This window comes from Aotus nancymaae, unplaced genomic scaffold, assembly GCF_030222135.1.
Source record: "Aotus nancymaae isolate 86718 unplaced genomic scaffold, 86718_ANA_hifiasm-v0.15.2.pri h1tg000033l, whole genome shotgun sequence".
NCBI lineage: Eukaryota > Metazoa > Chordata > Mammalia > Primates > Aotidae > Aotus > Aotus nancymaae.
Window position 1 is genome coordinate 22,754,267 of NW_026988447.1, and position 19,497 is coordinate 22,773,763.

Consider the following 19,497-nt stretch of genomic DNA (forward strand, 5'->3'; position numbering starts at 1 on the left):
TCTATCTTATTTTTACATAGTGTCTAGAAATTTCTCTGTTCTGAAATGTGCTGAAAACAAGTGGGGCTTGGCACTGGCTGTCTTCTTTGTGACTAATAGTCGTCTCTTCCTCTCTCTATCCTGTTAGGATCCAGTGAGAGGGTGGCAATGTGCAAACCAGAAACAGAGCCTTTACCAAGAATCCAACACGCTGGCACCCTGCTCTTGGACTCCCTTCAGTACCATTACAAGTAGATGTCTGTTGTTTAAGCCACCTAGATATTTTGTTATAGCAACCTAAGCTGACTAAGACAAGCGCTTATGGCAAGAATTGGTCTGGGGCAGACCCCTCAAGATCTGTGCAGCTTTGTAACTAAAGCAGTGGTGAAAACAAAAGTTGGTATCTTGGAAGAAAGTTTGAGCAATGAAGCGAGCAGCTCAGAAGTAGCTGGAGGTTGCTTCAAGAAATTAGAAAAACACAAAACAAAATGATGATGGAAGTGGAACTCTGAAAAGACGATGTGCACCCTGAAGAGAGACATGCAAGGCTTTAGGGTGACTCTTGGAGGAGGGAAACCCAGTGCAGGCATTTATTTTTCATTGGCAGCTCAGCTGAGAAGGCTCTTTCTGCCTGTGCAACAGCTCGGCTGAGGGTATGTTCCTTTCCTTATAATTCTTTATGAAATTCTTATAATTTCATAAAGAATTATGAAATAATTATATTTATATATAAATATGTATAAATATATAAATATAATTTATATATAAATTATATTTATATATAAATAATTTATATATAATTATGAAATAATTATAATTCTTTACGAAATTCTTATAATTTTCATAAGGAATTCTTATAATTCCTTATGAAAAGCTACATAACTTTCATGTTATGCTGATATTCTCTTTTGTATATGAGCTTATTAGTGTTAAAGAAATTCATAATGTAGCAGAACAGATTTGAATGGGAAGCTGAATCATGGTGAGTTTTACCTGCATCAATAATTTCTGGATCATTCATTTGGCAATTTATGATGTATAGTGTTATGGTACAGTATTTTTGTTCCAAAGTGTTTTATCTCAAATGATATTTTTCATATTTTAATAATGTATACAATCTCCTGATTTAAAGTAAAAATAAGCTTCTTAGGGGATGGGACCAATTTCTCATTTATTTTCTCCCTCCATAGCACATAATGCAAATACAATATCTTGAACATGAGAGACATACAAAAAATGCTTCTAATGACATCAGGACTAATAAAATCAGGACTCTTGGATTATATCTTTACTTACTCTGATATGACACAAAAATAAAAACTAATTAATTAGGGTATGATTTTTAAAAAGCCAATGCCATTGCTTCCTAATATAAAGAAGGAAATATATTCTATTCAGAATTTCATGTCCAAGATCAAGTTTTTAACTTACATACTTAATTCATAAACCATAATTGATAAAAATGTTAGAAACCAAGTATTGCTTATGTAACTTAATATAACCAGAGAATTTCTTTCTGATTTTATCTATTTTTATTGTGATGAAAATGGCTCAGGGGAATGACAACTAATATTAACAAATAGAATAAATAGGCTGGGCGTGGTGGCTCATGCCTGTATTCTCAGCACTTTGGGAGGCCAATGCAGGTGGATCACCTGAGGTCAGGAGTTTGAGACCAGCCTGGCCAATTGGTGAAAACCCATCCCTACAAAAAATACAAAAAATTAACCAGGTGTCATGGCGTGCGCTTGTAATCCCAGCTACTCGGGAGGCTGAGGCAGGAGAATCGCTTGAACCCAGGAGGCAGAGGCTGCAGTGAGCCAAGATCGTCCCATTGCACTCTGGCCTGGGCAACAGAAACAAAACTCTCTCTCAAACACAGACACACAGACACACACACACACACACACACGCACACAATAAATAACACTTGTATTACAACATTCCAAAAAACTTAAAGAATGTATTTTTCTTTTAGAAATTATCAAAAAATAAATTAACTCTATTTCCCCACTCATAAAGCAATACATCTACCAGTGTTTTAATTTCATATCACATGAAGGTAGAAATTTAAGTATCACTAAATACTTTAAAGGAAAAAGAAACTTAAGACAAGTTTCTTTCCTATAAAAGAGCACAGAAATGTCAGTTCAAATTCTCTTTGAAGATGACTAGCCTGATGAATTTCCAAATTTCAATGTTCATATATCATTTATTTGTCACAGCTGACAAAAATAAGTCATTTAAATGACAATTTTTTTAACTCAACCAAAATGAATTAGTAAGAAAATGATGTTAAGATGCAGTTTTTTCTTTACAAGCTACATCTTCCTCTAGAAAACATCTTTTCAAGAAATTTGCATGACTGTTTTAGACATATCTAATGCAACATTAAATCTGCCTTTATCTAAGGTACTGCAATATCTGAAAATATACTACCTTACAATGAAAGTATCAGACATTCAAAAGTACTAATATCAGACTTCTAGCGTTGCCCTACAAGAGACAGTGTCAGGCATGGTAATGATGGTGGCCGTGTTAATAAAAAAAAAAAATGCTTTTAAGAGCTTTTGACTCAATATATAAGTCTCACTTTGAAGAATATATTCTTCATCATTCACATTCTCCATTTTATATCTTTTTAAATGAATGCCAATTTGAAGTGGCAATTCAGTCAAGTTTTCATAGCAGTCTGTCCAATTACTAAAGGGGATGATATTCTAAGATTCAAAATTGATAGCTTAAGAGTGACTACTTAGTATAAAACAGAAAATTCCTTTGAATGTTGGGCTCATATGTCACATTTCCAGGAAACAGGATATATACATATACATACAGGAAGACTAATATATATTCTCACCATAAATAACGGTAAGTATGTAAGGTGATGGCTATGTTAGTTAACTTGACTGAGTCATTTCACAGCATTTATCAAAACATCATGTTGTACACTGTAAAATATGCAATTCTTATTTGTCAATTATACCTTAAAGTTGGGGAAAATTAAGCTTTTAGTGTCATCTTTAATAGTTGTGAGAGACCAGTGAAGGATTTCAAGGGGAGAAATAGAAGTAGTTTTGCATTTTATAAATACACATTTGTCAGCATTGGGAATAAAAGCATATGATGGTTTTTAAAAATAAGACATAAGCACTTCAAAATAACATGGTCACACAAAGGTTTTTTCGTAAATTATTATATAATAGTTTCTGTTTATTTTGAAATAGATGATGGTTCTACATAACATGGCATGTGTTACTCGTATGTTTAAGTATGTCTGTATTCATGTACATGTATGCAAATCTTGCTAAAGTATAAATAAAATTTTAGTTATGCTCAGGCTGCTACCATCTATTATGTATGCATGCTCATCCATTCATTAGAAGTTTTGACTTTGATCTTGCCCAATTCTGTTGTAGTATATCTCTAAAATTTCAGATGCTATATGGCAGCTTAGGAGGGATTTGTTAGTTGAAAAGGTATTGTACACCACAACAGGAAATCTAGTATACTGAGAATAAAATATAATCAGTCAGATAAGTGTATATCCATCTTTAGTTACTGGATACATAGAATAATCATGACAGCAGATATGTGGAAAATGTTTCCTTGTCTCTTAGACTTGAAATCCACCATGCTGAATGGACTTTTATAGGGCATATACTTGTTCATGACCTCTAGTGTTAAGAAATTCGGTCATGTTTGAAAACTAGTCCCTAGTGGAGCCCGTATCCCTGTTAATAGCTGAAAGGTCAATGGAGCTGCTAAACAGTTTGTATTACTGTCAGGGTGGCCATGAAAACACCACCTGCTGCAAGAGGACTTGGCAGCTGGGTCAACAGGCACTGTGGGAATTTATCAACTTAGGGGGGCCACTTGCATAAAACTTTGACTGATGAATTGGGACTAGACTGGCTTATTGGGCTAAAGCTGCTCTATTATGTATGACTTTCTTTAGGATGGCAGAGCTGCCTGCTGGCTCCCTGAGACACATGCGAAGGATAAACAGAACTGATTTCTTCTTATAAAGTGATTTTTTTTTGAAAAAAGCACTCTTTAGCATCCAATGCAATAGGTAGGATGAAGATATTAAGAAAACAATAAACAAGGGGCAGTAAGTGGGCCATGGGGGAAGAGGTGTGGGGGCAATTTTGGATATTGGTCATAGAGGAGTTTGCGGATACAACGTTTCTGTAAAATGACCTCTCGAGCCTGGAATTTGCATTGTTAATTTATAGATGTCTTAAGGGAACGGTCTGTGTGACTTGGTTGGGTAACAGATAAACGGTATGTTAAAATATAGCAAGAGTGAGTACATAGTAATTAAATCAACATGATGGAGAATAATTTTCCTTTACAAATTCCTGGAGAAATAAAGCCTGGAAACATTTCAAAACAAAAAAGTCATTTGGTTTAAGTTCATCTAAAACAGAAATTAAAGAATATTTGTCAATGCTATGAAAAAAATTGTGTTTTATAAAAATAAATCTTGGAAGTTACATAACTGTCAGAATTCTTTTATTTCCACCCCCAGGAACATTTATGATATTTTGAAAGGATTTAGCAAAGAGCAAGCATCCAAGGTATAATTTGGACATTTGAAAACTACGTGTTGAAAGTTTTTTCTTTTTTTTTTTTGAGGCAGAGTCTCACTCTGTTGTCCAGGCTGGAGTGCAGTGGTGTGATCTTGGCTCACTGCAATTTCTGCCTCCCGGGTTCAAGTGATTCTCCTGCCTAGCCTCCCAAGTAGCTGGGATTACAGGCATGTACACCACACCCAGCTAATTTTTGTATTTTTAGTGGATACAGGGTTTCACTTTTTTCGACCAGGCTGATCTCAAATGCCTGACCCTCAAGTGATTCACCCGCCTTGGCCTTCCAAAGTGCTGGGAATACAGGCATGAGCCACTGTGTCTGGCCATATTGGGAGTCCTTAGAAGCTCCATGAAGGTCTGTATTCCAATTTTGGAACTAAAGGAACCTTAAAAGTTAAGAGATCACCTGAAAATAATCCTGGAATGCCTAGAATAAACACGCAAAAATTACTAAAGAATGTAATATGTTTAAAATATATTATTTAATCACCTTCGCAGCCCTCTGTAGAATGCAGCAGGGACAGAAATATCACCTATATATTATTTGATGGACAAAGGGGCACAGTATGGTGAAATAATCTGTGCTGAGTGCTACACTAAGAAAGATTTAGAGACCAGATCAATCCACTCCCTGTCTTACCCAGTTAGACTCGCTCCCAGTCTTGACTAGTTTCAGATGGCACTACTAAGTGAAAGCAAAATTACTGCCAAGATTTTGTGCCAGTTCATCTAAATCTGTTTTCCAGAGGTGCTAGCTGTAGGAGCCCCCAGCCTATGGCATGCTGGATTCAGTACTAGACACTTTTTGGAGCCTGTGAGTTGGATGAGCCAACTGGGTGATTGGTGTTGATTTGACCCTAACTCTGCTCTGCCATACGATGTGACTGTTCAATCCCTGAAGATATTCCACAAGTGTATACAATGTTCTAACGTGGAGGCAAACTTAATTTCTTTTTGTTTCCTTGGAATGTTCCTTCTGTTTCCTTTTTTTTTTTTTCCCCTTAAATTAACTTCTGAGTTCCAGGCATTTTCTATTTTTTTTTTCATGCTAAATGATAGCATTTAATTTTTACAACAGGGTATCTCACCATCGTTTTCTGAGATGGCTGCACACTATAATTGATTTGAAATTAATGTAAATGATTATGTAACTTATAGCCTTAGATCAAATTGTCCTTACAGACTGAGATGGTAATACTAGAGCCTTATCTGTTTTTGCCAAAATGATTTAAGAAATACTGCATATATAGTTTCTATGGTTTCTAAACTCCCTCACTGTGTGTGTGTGTGTTTGTGTGTTTGTGTGTGCACATGTAGGGAAAAATAGAAAAAACATAAATCTTATGGTAAGAGTGTAACTTCTATGGCATATAACAGAAAATAATAATTTTATAATTTGCTGCTTTTCTCTTCTTGGGCCACAAATCAACTGATGTTTGAAAGTTATTCTGAAAACATTATTCTAACAAGTCTGGGGGCTTCAGTGCAAGAATATAATTAACCTAAGAATTTAATTTGTGTTTGATTTGTGGTATAACAAAACATGTCTATATATTGCTTTTTAGTTGATAAGGTTCTTTTTAAAAATTCTGCCTCAAAAATTTTAGGAAAACAATCCTGCTCTAACACAGACATCCTGAACACTACTATGCTTATAATTAGTTTGTTTCCAAAATAATCCTGTTCACATACTTAAGTGTCTGCTTATATAGAACGTCAACTCATCTAGGAAGAAATACTATAATAATAAACGTTGATGGCCAAATCAAAACAGCATGAGGCTCCCAACAAGTGTTTATAAAAACATTTGTTTTCTTATAGTCAGTTTAATTTCGGAATTTATGCTCATGTCTGTGTACAAGGACAATGTCTTCGGGACTCTGCCACTTCCCCCACCTCCTGAAAAGCAAACACAAATCTTAACCCAAGCCCCCCACATGACATGACTCGCCAGAAACAGGCACTATAATGAGAAGTCAGGCCTTCAGGTATGTCACTCTGAGACCACCCTACTAGAGGAGAGCTAAGATCACAAAGCCAAGGTCCCTTATGGGAACCTTGGTAATTAGACACTAATAATAGATTGAAGGTGTAAAATTCACCTCAACTCAGCCACAGACTAAACAATCCAGATGAAGAGAGAAAGATTTTTGTGAGGAGAGAGAATCCATTACAGTACTACCAGGTACTTTGCAAAAACGTATCAACTTAGTATAATGGAATAACCATGACTGTTTTGAAACTAATTGTATTAGATCTGAGTGAAATCCCTACATCTCATTATGAATCTTTAGAATGCTGCTATTTTGTGAATTAACATTAGTTTGATTTTTATTCTTAAGATTGCCAACTTCAACAATCCCCTAAGTGTCTGATTTTTTTTCATTAATGTCTTTAATTTTCTCATGGAGGTCATTAATTTCACATTTGAAAAAAATCACTATAGCATATAGATGGGTATTTTTCTTACTGTGAAAGAAAGTGTACACTGTTAAATAGAAAAGGAATGTTATCAACTTGAGATATGTGATACTGCCCAGAGATCGTTTAGAACTGATTCTTCTTTTTGTTCCGCAAGAGTCGATGTAAACCTACATTTCCCTCAGAAAAGCATTTTGTGGTATAGAAAAAGGACAAAAATCTCAGAAAAACATACGAAATTTACAATTTGCAAAGAATATTTTAAAATACCCTTAGTAAACTTTTCAGATTATTAGAATTAATTCTTTTGAAAGAGACTTGAAATTCAGAAATTGAAATTTGAAAATGGGCTCATGAAAATAATGTAGAAGGAATCTGAAATTTGCAGCATGGTGTGGCTAAAGAGTAATAACTCCTAGTGTTCAACAACAGTGGTGTCTGTGATGATCCTTAGGTTTTTTTATGGTTAGTTGTTTCTAAATTTATGACTAATGCCTTTTTGACAACATATAATTTTGGCAGCTTCTGATAGCTCAGGTTTGATCCATGAAATTAACAATGGACTAGTAATGATTCAAGATGATTGAAGTACCTATGTATACATGTTGTGATGGGTGGGTGGGAAGGACTAGGGGCAAGATAAACATACTCTTTAAAGGATTAAAACATTCAAATCTTTCTTTTGCTGAAGCGAATAACAAAACCCTACCTAAGTTTTTATTTGTCTAGTCACTACAGTCTTCATGAGTACTGTGAGCTTTTCAGATAGTTTCCAAATGAGGCTCAGATGTTGAACTGCCAAAGTAACTTACCTGTTTACTTAGCAAAAATCATACTAAGCAGCTGTCACGTCTGCCAGTATGTTTCTCATTTTCTTAACAATAAGGAGGGTTTATGGCTTCCAACACCAGAGCCTAAGCCACTGCCTCACGTGTCAGGCCCCTCTCAGGCTTTTAACTGAGGACTCTATTCCATGAATATAACACTGCTCTGTGATGACAGCAAGAACAACACGAATGAGCTTTTAAAGCTCTTCATAGTGGCATTAGTCATCTTAGACAGGGGAAGAGGATCCTCTCAGGACAGTGCTGAGTATAAGGAAATGGCAGAAGTGGACATCTTGGCTGATTGCTAATTGTAACGTTTCTGTCATTAATTGAATGAACTAAAATAACTGAAAGAAGAAAATTACTTGGCTTAATGGGATAGAAAGAAATCTCACCTTTTGGGATCTACAATTTTGTAGAGTTTTCCATTGTGAGTCTGGGTCATACTTTTACTGCTTGATAAAATGTAAACTTCACCTGTTAAAGAAAGAAATAACAATAAGCAAATTCACAGCAGTGCAGGACCTTACTTCCTATTGCCTGGCAGATATTCTCTATGTAAATCTGTCTCCATCTATCCACAAGAAAATCCCTTGCCTAAAGACTATGCAAGAGTCTTACAAGTTTGCCTTCACAATGCATCCAGAATTCCAGATTCCAGTCACTCCTTTAGTAGTAGCAATATCCTGCCACTACTCAGTGCAAGCAGATATTATTTCTCACCTAGATTATGACTACAGCTTTCTAACTGAGCTCCCTGTTGCCACTCTTGTTCTTCTGTGTGTATTCTCAACGCATCAGCCACAGCAATTCTTTCAAAGAAGTTAGTTAGATCATGTAAGTTAAATCACAGTCATTTGTTTCAATGCCCTGCAATAGCTTCTTATCTCATTCAGAGCAAAAGCAAGTCCTGACAGAAGCACTTATTGCTATAACCTCATCTGCAACATTTTGCCCTCTTGTTCACTCCTCTCTAGCCTCACCGGCTTGTGGTTTCACACATGGGAGGCAGTTTCCCAGCTCAGGCTCCTGTTTCAGGTTCTTGCTGTTCCAGGCTCCTGTCACAGGCTCCACCTTTCTGTGAGTCTCCACTAGATTAATCTTTTCCCCCTCCTTCAAGGCTGTATTTAAATATCACCTTTCCTGACTGCACTTTAAAATTGCGCCTTCCCCAACTCCCAACAATTCCTCTTCACTGCTAGATTTTTCTTCAAAGCATTTATTACCCATTTATAGTCAGTATTTTTAAAAATTATTTTCATTTTCCTCCTCCTTTACAACATAAATTTTGTGACACTAGTTTAGACTTTTTGTCTCTTTGTCCACTGCTGCATCCCCAGCATCTAGAACAGAGCTTTTCACAGAGTAGGTGCTCAATAAATATTTGTAGAATGAATGTTGAATGGCCAAGTTTTATCTTGATTTATTTATGTGCAAGACTGATAGGTGTTGGTTATCAAGTTGTTACTATTAATTGATAATTTGAGGCCACATGAAATTGGGTTGCACCTTCTTAATCTTTAGCTTTTTAGGAGATATGAAAGTACACCACAATATGTTAAAATAAACATTGCGGGGAGAGAGAAAGAGAGAGAAAGAGACCCTGATGCTCAGTCTCAACTCTCTAAACTAACTCTTGATGTTAGCTGTGTTCATAATGGTGAAATAAAACAGATGGGTACTCTTTTAGGAGAAAATCACCCCTTTTATCACCACTACTTTCATATAATTCTATGTATCGAATTGATCATGTGAACAGAAAATTAGAAGCTGTATTTATAATTAGAGCTTTAAATAAGTTTTAAAATTTATATTTGGTCCTCTCTCATGAAATAATCCTTGATTTAGTCTATATTTCTCTTTTTCACTCTATTATTGTGCACTAAACACACCCTGCTACTTTTCTACTTCTGAAAAGGATGTTACACAGTTTGTACTAAAAACATAGGCACAATAGAAAAAATTAAAATGAAAGTAAAAAGCAAAGGAATGTAAGCGAGAGAATTAATACTTATTTTGTCAAATATTTTATAGTTTGCCTCATTTAATCCTCACAACAAATCTGTCCTGACTTTATAGTTAAAAAAATGCAAAATATCCCAGACTCTCAATAATTTTATTTTATTTATATAAAAGGAGTCACTATGAAACTACATTTACCTCTGTAATTTAAATTAGTAGATAGCAAAATTTTTACTCATTGACTGATCATGTTTCAATTTCAACTTCTTTTTGCTTGCTAAGCTGCATACATTTTGATAAACATGCATATTATATGTTATACCATAGATTGTCTCATGATAACATAATTTCTATTCTATTAGAGATGTATATAATAAAAAATATCATTAAACAGTTAAAAAATTATCTCTTCAGGACTAAAAAATTCTTTTTCCTACTTCCCATTTTTCCACCTTGTATTTTAGTATTTCTAGTGTGGAAATAAAATATAAAGGCCCTCAGGGAAAAGTTACTGGTAGATAATATGTAACTGGACCATCTTAATTTCTGGAGTAGGTTGTCTTTGCTGTAGATTACATTCCCAACAAGTAGAGGATAAGATTGCTATATTTATTCTTCAGGGCAGAACAAAGCCTCTTGAAAGAAGTGAGGATGAGTCTTAACAAATCTAGTTTATGCAGTACCTAGTTCATCTTCTCCAAATCCCAAGATGTGGCCGGAAAGGTAGCCTCTACAGGACCCACTAGTGCCGAGACAGAGTGGTTTTTCTTGCCATTGCTTTGTCACAGGACTTTGCTGGAGAGTTAAGAAATTCCTACAACAAAAACATACCATAAACCTACAATGAAAACATGCTTTTGTTTAAAGATGACAACAAAATGTTTAAAATAAAATTCTTAACAGTCGCTTTGCCATAGACCTGGCTTCTAAAGGAAAAAATAAAATAGCCCATAATGTGTGTGAGTACTGTGAAATTCCCATATGTGGAGAAAGTACTTAAAGATAGTATTTTGTTTGGAGGGGGCACTAAAAGTACCTGAGTATGAGAAAAGCCCTCCCCTTCATCCAGAGAATGATACTTCCTCGCCAGGACTAGACTCCATGCTGTGCTATTAATCAGAGAGAGGAACAGGGGAAGAGCATGGGGTCAGTACATTTTTCTAGTTCCCAGTAGCGATCAAGAGTATCAGCTCTGCCATATGCCTGAATGCCAGTGACTTGGGAAACAAGATTCTTAATTTGGATTTCATCACAGAGTTTCTTACAATTGTCTACAATGTGACCTTGCAAATTGAGACTAAAATTTAATTTTGTATTATTTTTACCTATAGAGACAAATTATGTTCTCTTGCTTAAAAATCCTGAAAATTTGACAAAACCAAAAATCTTTATCCTTCCAATATAATTTTAAAAATATTTATAGAGCAGGTAAAACAATAGTTTTCCAATTATTTATTGTCATGGTAAATTTATGTTGAGGATGAAGGGAAGAGGCTAAATAATATGAAAAGTCCATCTGAAGATTTCTGTGGCCTTAAAATTTATTTTGTGAAATTTATCAAGCCTGTTGAGAAGCATTTTTTTGGTAAGTTCTTCAACTAAACCATTATATCTATGGAACTAAAAGTAAACAATATTTTTGTGCGTTTCCCATCTGATCCACAAAAAGAGACACTCATTTGAATATTCTGTGGCAGTTTGCCAAGCGATTAATGGATATGTCATTTGGTTTATCATATTGTAGTATCAGGTAACCTACCCATTACGATCTCCAAACACATAGCTTCCATACAGTCTTTCTGACTGGCAGCCCCGGTATACAAATCCACCAACCAAAGGACCATTACTGAATGGCTTGAATTCTAACAGTGATGGCTCACTTTCTGGAAAGAAACATAGCATTAGATCAAATGAAACATATTTTCATAAAGTAAAAGGAATTTTTTTAAAAATTATACTTTAAGTTGTGGGGTACATGTGCAGAACGTGCACGTTTGTTATATAGGTATGCATGAGCCATGGTAGTTTGCTGCACCTATCAACCTGTCATCTACATTAGGTATTTCTCCTAATGCTATTCCTCCCCTACCTTCCCCACCCCGCAACAGGCCCTGATGTGTGATGTTCTTCTCCCTGTGTCCATGGGTTCTCATTGTTCAGCTCCCACTTATGAGTGAGAACATGTGGTGTTTGGTTTTCTGTTCTTGTGTTAGTTTGCTGAGAATGATGGTTTCCAGTTTCATTCATGTCTTTGCAAAGGACATGAACTCATTCTTTTTTATGGCTGCATAGTGTTCTATGGTGTATATGTACCACATTTCCTTTATCCAGTCAATCATTTGTGGGCATTCGGGTTGGTTCAAAGTCTTTGCTATTGTGAACAATGCTGCAATAAATATACGTGTGCATGTGTCTTTATAGTAGAATGATTTATAATCCTTTGGGTATATACCCAGTAATGGGATTAATGGGTCAAAGGAAATGTACACCAAGCAACAATTACTACAGCAATTTAACTCTGAAATGTGTTCTATGATATACCAAAGGAATTCTTGCTAGAGATATTTAGTGAAAATAGTCTCCATATTTAATGCAAATAGACCTCCTTATACAGCTTAGAGAAATGAGAATACTCTGCAAACGCTTGCTGTTGTAATTTTCAAGACATACCAAGTTTTCATTGAAATCAGAATCTGGATATTTTGGGACTCATGATTATTTACTTTAGAACCAAAATACTTTAAAAAAACACTTAAGGTTTTACATACTAAGTTTTGTGTAGAAATGCTTCTGCATATATTGAGTAAATTGAGACAGACCTCTGTCAAAATATATAAAATGTTTAAAAGCCTACACTTTAATGAAAATAAAACATAGTACATAAAAGGTCTTTAAACATGCATTTATTCTATATGTGAAAACGTTGTAACTCAGTCAAGTAATACCTTCATTCAAAATATTTTATTATTCTGTTCAGAGAGTTGTGTGGATAACAAAGTCTATTTCAATAACTCTTGAGCTACATGTGCATAGCCTGTGTCTCTATCTTTCTATGCATGCTAATTGTACTGGAAAAGCTCTAAAACCACTTGCAAATTAATATGAAAATTACCTTTTATGCATTTAATGTCAAATAAGTCATTATCAACAGCTTTTATCAAAAGCTTTTGTGGAAAGATAGTAATTTTAATGACCTCTTTCCTTCCCATGTGATTATGATATATATGAGACTACAAAAAGATAGAAAAGATAAGAGAAATTTTAAATAATGAGCACACTGAGAGGTAGCATAATTGAATAATTAAGGTCACAAACTGGAGTTAGGCTGCTCAGATTCAAATCCTGACGCTGCCACTTCGTGTTGTGTGAAAATTAATCTTTCTGTGCCTGTTTCCTCATTTGTACAACGTGACCAATGATAGTGCCTATCACATAGCGTTGTTCTGTAAAGGAAATCAGTATAAAGTGCTTGCTACTGGGTCTGGCATGTAGTAAGCACTGTAGATGTGTTTTAAAAATACATAAATGTAGGGCTGTTGATATTGTAACCAATTTTAGCTTAACCTCAATTAATGTGACTGTAGAATTTCGTTTAATCTGCAAATATAGCCAAAATTTCATCGAGCTAGTGAGGCATTAGGTTTTTTTTTTTTCTTTCAAAGCACATTACTCTTTGGTTTGGCTTTTAAAAGATGCATGTGCATGTACACACACACACACAAATACCTGAAAAAAAGTAAAATAACTGAATACCACATGAACTAACACAGCTGCTTCATTCCTGGTGTTAAATAAATATCTGTATTGAATGAGTAAATAGAAGAAGCAATCAATTTAATAATCTTAATCTACTGTGTTTCCTCAATCATAATAATGGTTGATATATTGCTTCCTTCAAAAGGAATAAATTCTAAAATATTAAAAAATACTAAGTGTTTTGAACTTTATTATTATCCAACTTTGTATTTTTAAATGTTCTCTCTAAATATTCAAGTATTCATGTTATTAAAAATACTGCTTAAATTTCCCATTCCCATGACTTGTTTTACACATTGATTACTTTTCTTTCTCTAAAATAAACATTTCTTTAAAAAAATTACATTTTAATCTGAATCACTACAATTTTCCTAACTACTGAGACAGGCATGTTGGATATTGAGAAATGTCTTACTTTTAACACTTGTTCTTTCTCTGTATGTATGACGTTAAGACAGGCTCTCCCTTATTGAAGAGAAGTTTTTCATCTTGATTCTCTGATGAGCAAAATATAAGCTGCTAACTTTTGAAGGCCTGTTAAATTTTTTGGACCTACTGAGAACCATTCAACCCATGATAATTAACCAGATGGAACCCTCAGGGCTTGTAAGAGTCACTGGAGCTTTAAAAAGTGAGCAATTTACTCCCTCATCATTGTCAGGCCAGTGTTTTTATGCTTTCCCAAATGTTCATTTTTCAGAAATTCTTTTCTCTTCAATTACTAAATATACTAAAGCAAAACTGGAACTAAAGCAAAATCAGCAAATTATGCTCTACATACCATAATCTTTCCCCTTTATTATCTGTAGGATTCTGGCTGATGATCTGTTTTTTCCATTGGAGTCTGAACAAAGTATAGTTAAATTGATGTTTATATCAGTGGGATGTCGATCCACGGCACATCTGCATAACAAAAGAGGGGATACACATTAATTCCTACCGTGATCTTTTCCAAGCTCAGACTGGAGACTCCTGACATAGGAAGGAGCCTTTTGTGGACTGGTGAGGATCCTATGGGCAATTTAGTTTGGATCTTCTAGAGACCACTGAAGGAAATAGTCCGATGTGTTTGCTTTCTTGGTTGAAGCTTAATAATCTCTGGAATATATTTCTTAATTTCTGTTGTTATGACTTATAATTTCTTCTGTTATAAATGTCCACACTGTCTTAAAACAATTGTGAGCCTGTTCTTAAGGAATATCACATGTATAATACACTGGTGAAGTACTGCGAATAAGAATCAGTGTCACTATCCAGGAACAGAAAACCAAACACCTCATGTTCTCACTCATAAGTTGGAGTTGAACAATAAGAACACATGGACACAGGGAGAGGACCATCACACACCAGGGCCTGTTGAGGGGGGTGGGGGCCAAGGGGAGGGAGAGTATTAGGACAAATACCTAATGCATGTGGGGCTTAAAACCTAGATGATGTGTTGATAGGTGCAGCAAACCACCATGGCACATGTTAACTTATGTAACAAACCTGCACGTTCAGCACATGTATCCCAGAACTTAAAGTAAAATAAATAAAAAAAAAATCAGAGTCACCATCAACTCATCTCTGTGTCACACAATACAACATTAGTTATAATATTAGTTTTGGGTTTCTTACATGAAATTGCTGCATTCTAAAACTTAGGCTGCTCTATTAAAGGAAAACATGTGCTCCTTTTCAGGGAATAGAGTAAAGCTGGTCCCTGCAAACATTGAAGTATTTTATGCTGACTCTGATTTCATGTTCTCCATCCCTATATGGGGGCCAGAGTATCTCTGACTTAAGCCACCGACAGGAAGCTCCGTAACGGGAGGTGGCACTTGCAGCTTCATCACTATCTTCCTATCATCTGGTTCAAAGCCAGGAATATAAGAGGGGCTCAAGGTTTGTGGAATATTTAAATCGCTGAGGGACTGGGCACGAGGGGGAAGAATAAAGTTAAATAATACAACTTTTGAAGTTCTCAAAAGTGTGGAAAACAGACTTGCCTTGTTTTAGGTTTCTCAGTCTCGGCACTACTGACATTTTGAGCCTGCTGCCAACTGCAGGGTGCTTCGCAGCATCTCTTGCCTCTACACACTAAAGGTCAACAGCATCTCTCCCTCACCCCCCACCACACCCTAATTTTGAAAACCAAAAATCTTTCCAGACATTGCCAAATGTCCCCTGGTGGTTAAATTATCCCATTGAGAATCACTGTTCTAGACCAACAAAATACATCAATTACACAAAAACAAACTCAAAACCATTGGAGCTATTAAAGAAATGTAAGAAACAAAATAAAATAATTGAGAGTTGGTGCTGGTTCTTAAGAGACAGAAGAGTCATGTAGCAATTATAAAACAAACAAACAAAAAACAAAACATAAACTCTGGGCTCCAGATGATCTCATTCATGATAGGGAAACCATAAGCCTGACCTGCCAAAGATGGGTTAGTTGTTCTGTGGCAACAGTCCCTTTATTGTCCTCTCTAGTTCAATGATTCACAGAACACAATGCCTGGCAGGGATCATGACAGAGTCATGCTGTGTCTTAAGGTGGAACTAAGTCCACAGAGGGGAGAACATTTTCCCCTATTACCTTTCTTTGAAGATGGAGAAACTATGAGAAAAAGAGGTTTGACTTGTTTCCAACAAGAAACAGCAAATCTGGAAAACAGGCCAGGCCTCACAGAGGTGGAGTTGCTGGGGGCTTTGAGCTACGGCTCCGGCTGAACACCAGGTCCATTAAGAACTGCTTGACCCCTGTAACCTTCAGTTTCTTATGTGAAAAAGGGTCTTGCCAGTGAAATTCTCTGAGTGACACTATAATGGTGGATGCATGTCATTATCCATTTGTCTAAACCTGCGGAATGTACGACACCAAGAGTGAATCCTAATGTAAACCACGGACTCTGGGTGATTATGACATGTCAGCGTCAGTTCATCGATGGTGACAAATGTCCCACTCTATGGGGGATGATAATGGGAGGGGCTATGCATGTGTGGAGCTAAGGTAATATAAAAGTGTCTATATCTTTTTCTCAATTTTGCCGTGCATGTACCGCTGTCCTGAAAACTAGTCTATTAATAAAAGGGAAGTGGGAGAAGCAGGGCTGATAGTGAGCTTTGCTGAGAAGCAGAGAGGAGATAAAGGACACAGGATACTTAGTTCAGCACCCTGCAGTACAGTGCTTCATAAAAGTTTGCCTTATTTTTAGCCAATAATTAATTTAGCTTTCTTTCTGCTTCATTAAATCGTCTTCTGCTTAGAATACTCTTGGAGAAAGGTGGAATATAAACACCAACTTTGCCTTCAGCCCTCTGCCCCCAGAGGTGGGGAGCTCGGCAGCCCAGGCATCGTGCCACACGTCTGGTCTCTAAGCACCTCGTCCCGTGTGTTTGGACTGAGGTTCAGGACCCCCAGGAAAGTTGTGAGAAAGCTCCAGTGGGATTGTGGTGACTCAGGCTGGCTGACTTCAAAGTGTTGCTTTGTGGTGGTATCTGTGAGTTCTGAGCTCTAGGAATGGAATGTGACAGTTTCCTCCACATCCTGAACCCACCTTAAGTATTCCCTGTCGCACAGATTTTAAGATCTGCTGAGATGCCAAAAAGGAAATGAACTGTAGACTTGGGCTTTGATGGAGGGGAGATGAAGGGCATGAGGGATTATAAAAATAAAAGGTTTGAGAAATATTCACCTTGCACATAGTGAACACTCAATAAACATTAAATGGTAATAATAACTTACCTAGTAAATGAATGAATGTGGCCACATATCCCTGAGTATGAATAATAGACCATAGACTGGATGAAGCTTTCGTCACTGAATTGCTGTATTATACTTCATAGCATTTAAAAAGAATGTACCCCAAATTTCTCACCTTACAAACTTTTTAGTTTTTCTTTATTTTGGTTTACTATAGTACAAATAGCTAATACGGAGTCTTTAATATTTGCAATTTTTTCAAAGTGAAATAAAAGTTAATATTTAGCTCAACTCCTTGCAAATGAACACTGCAGCATCATATTTGAAGTGAAGCTATGAGAATAAGAATTGCAATTTATTAAAAACCTACCAGGGGTCAGACACACTATTGGTACTTTACTTACAGATTTTTATTTAATCATTGCAAGGCGGTTATTATTCACCCCCATGTAATATATAAAGGACTTAAGATTTAGAGGGATTTAAGGCGACAAATTGAAAAGTTTATCTCTCTAAACTGTTCAGATTAAAGTCCTGGTCATTATACTAGTCCAATAGTGTTTATCTGATAATAACCCCTCCACATTTTGAAGTGAATTTTTCTCTATGAATGCGTCCTTTTCCTTGTCTAATCTGCCTTCTCAATCTGCTTCTCATGGTAGTAGAAGACAGAGTGCTAAATCCTCACTTGAGTAACGACCTGCTGTGACTTTAGAGGCACGGCCTTAGACACCACCTTTGGCTGTTCTATGACGGTATATGCTCTATGCTGTGTTTTCCCAGCTGCCAGATCCCTCCCTGGCTTTAAAGTCAGTGAGAAGACAGACTTGTGTTCTCACCTGCCTGGATCGTGGAGCCCGTGAGCAAACACTTCAGGGGGCTGGTTGGTGCTGTTGAAATGTGGGTTGCTCCTTGGTATGGAATAAGGCACGCTGCACATGTCCGTGTCCACTTCCAGCCGTAGCACTGAGCCTGTGAAATCACTGAGAAGTTGGGGGACAGAACATGTATTTTACATTTTCATTATATATTTCATCTATATTAAATATGGTGAGGTTACTCTATTGATAAAAGAAGCATCTCGTTACTTGAAATAAAATTATTAAAGTGGCTGGATGCAGGGACTCATGTCTGTAATGGCAGCACTTTGGGAAGCCAAGGTGAGAGGATTGTTTGATGACAGGAGTTCGAGGCCAGCCTGGCAACATAGCGAGACCCCATCGCTACAGAAAATTTAAAAATGAGCCAGATGTGGTGGCATGCAGCCAGGAGGACCTCGTGAGCCCAGGGATTTGAGGCCACAGTGATCCATGATGGTGCTGCTAATTCCGGCCTGAGCAACAGAGTGAGATCTCGTTTGAATAAATAAATGAATAATTAAATAAAATAAATTCATTATTGTGGAAAATGAAACCGGGGCATTCCAGACAAGCGACTGAACCAAGACACGGCGTGATGGTGGCTGAGGACTGTGGCATCAGTAGTACACTGCTTTTTTTTTTTTTGACTCTGTTCTCTTAATTTTTGTCAGCCTAAACCTACGTATTCTACATCTCCCAAGGGGCTTCACTGGACGACGTTAGCCCATTACGCAGCATTGAGAAGCAGTGTGGATGTACAGGGCCACCGCTTCTCTGTGCTGTGTGTAGCAGAGGCAGCCCTGCAGCAGAGAACTACACAACACTAATTCTTTTTATGACAAACAAAAGATCACATAGCATGTTAGTGAATTCCTTTTCATTTCATAAATGCAGACGCTGACAACACGAGTTAAGTATTTAACCAAGGTGACCATTCAAAGATGGTACTTAATTCACTGGTGCTGAGCTTTTCTCCTGGTACTTAAACCATTTCAACCTTGAGAGGAACCCATCTGTGATCAGCCTTTTACCTTAACCCATCCATTTCTTCCATATCATCCAGTGTAATCATCCCATCACCGAGAATGATGTACAAAAAGCCGTCAGGGCCAAAGAGCAGTTGTCCTCCCAGATGCTTTCTGTGGAGCTCTGCAACTTCAAGAAAGACTCTGGCTGTTCTCAAATCAACTTGGTGGGGATTTTTTCTACATGTAGGAAGAAAACAATGCCATGATTGTTAAAATATGTAAGGTGAGTCCGCCAGAAAGTAAATAGTACATCAATGGGAAAACAAACTCCTGGCACCTAGTAAATAAGTAAACATATATTTGAAATGGAGCTAATAGAAATTGCTGAAAAATTACATTATTTTCCAAGTTTCAGAAGTAGCCTTTAAGTTAAAAGATAAT

The 19,497-nt window shown here is 36.5% G+C and overlaps 1 protein-coding gene across 3 annotated transcripts in view; it reads right to left on the minus strand.

Moving 5' to 3' along the window:
- Positions 1 to 19,497, minus strand: part of HHIP (hedgehog interacting protein) — a 93,966-nt gene that overhangs the window by 16,049 nt on the left and 58,420 nt on the right. For all 3 annotated transcript variants that reach the window (XM_064383843.1, XM_064383842.1, XM_021666725.2), the window contains exons 6-11: positions 19,120 to 19,293; positions 18,068 to 18,211; positions 14,322 to 14,443; positions 11,544 to 11,667; positions 10,468 to 10,598; positions 8,218 to 8,299 (exon numbers count right to left, since the gene is read on the minus strand). In XM_064383843.1, the coding sequence (XP_064239913.1) occupies positions 8,218 to 8,299; positions 10,468 to 10,598; positions 11,544 to 11,667; positions 14,322 to 14,443; positions 18,068 to 18,211; positions 19,120 to 19,293 (777 nt within the window). The remainder of the gene's footprint in view (positions 1 to 8,217; positions 8,300 to 10,467; positions 10,599 to 11,543; positions 11,668 to 14,321; positions 14,444 to 18,067; positions 18,212 to 19,119; positions 19,294 to 19,497) is intronic.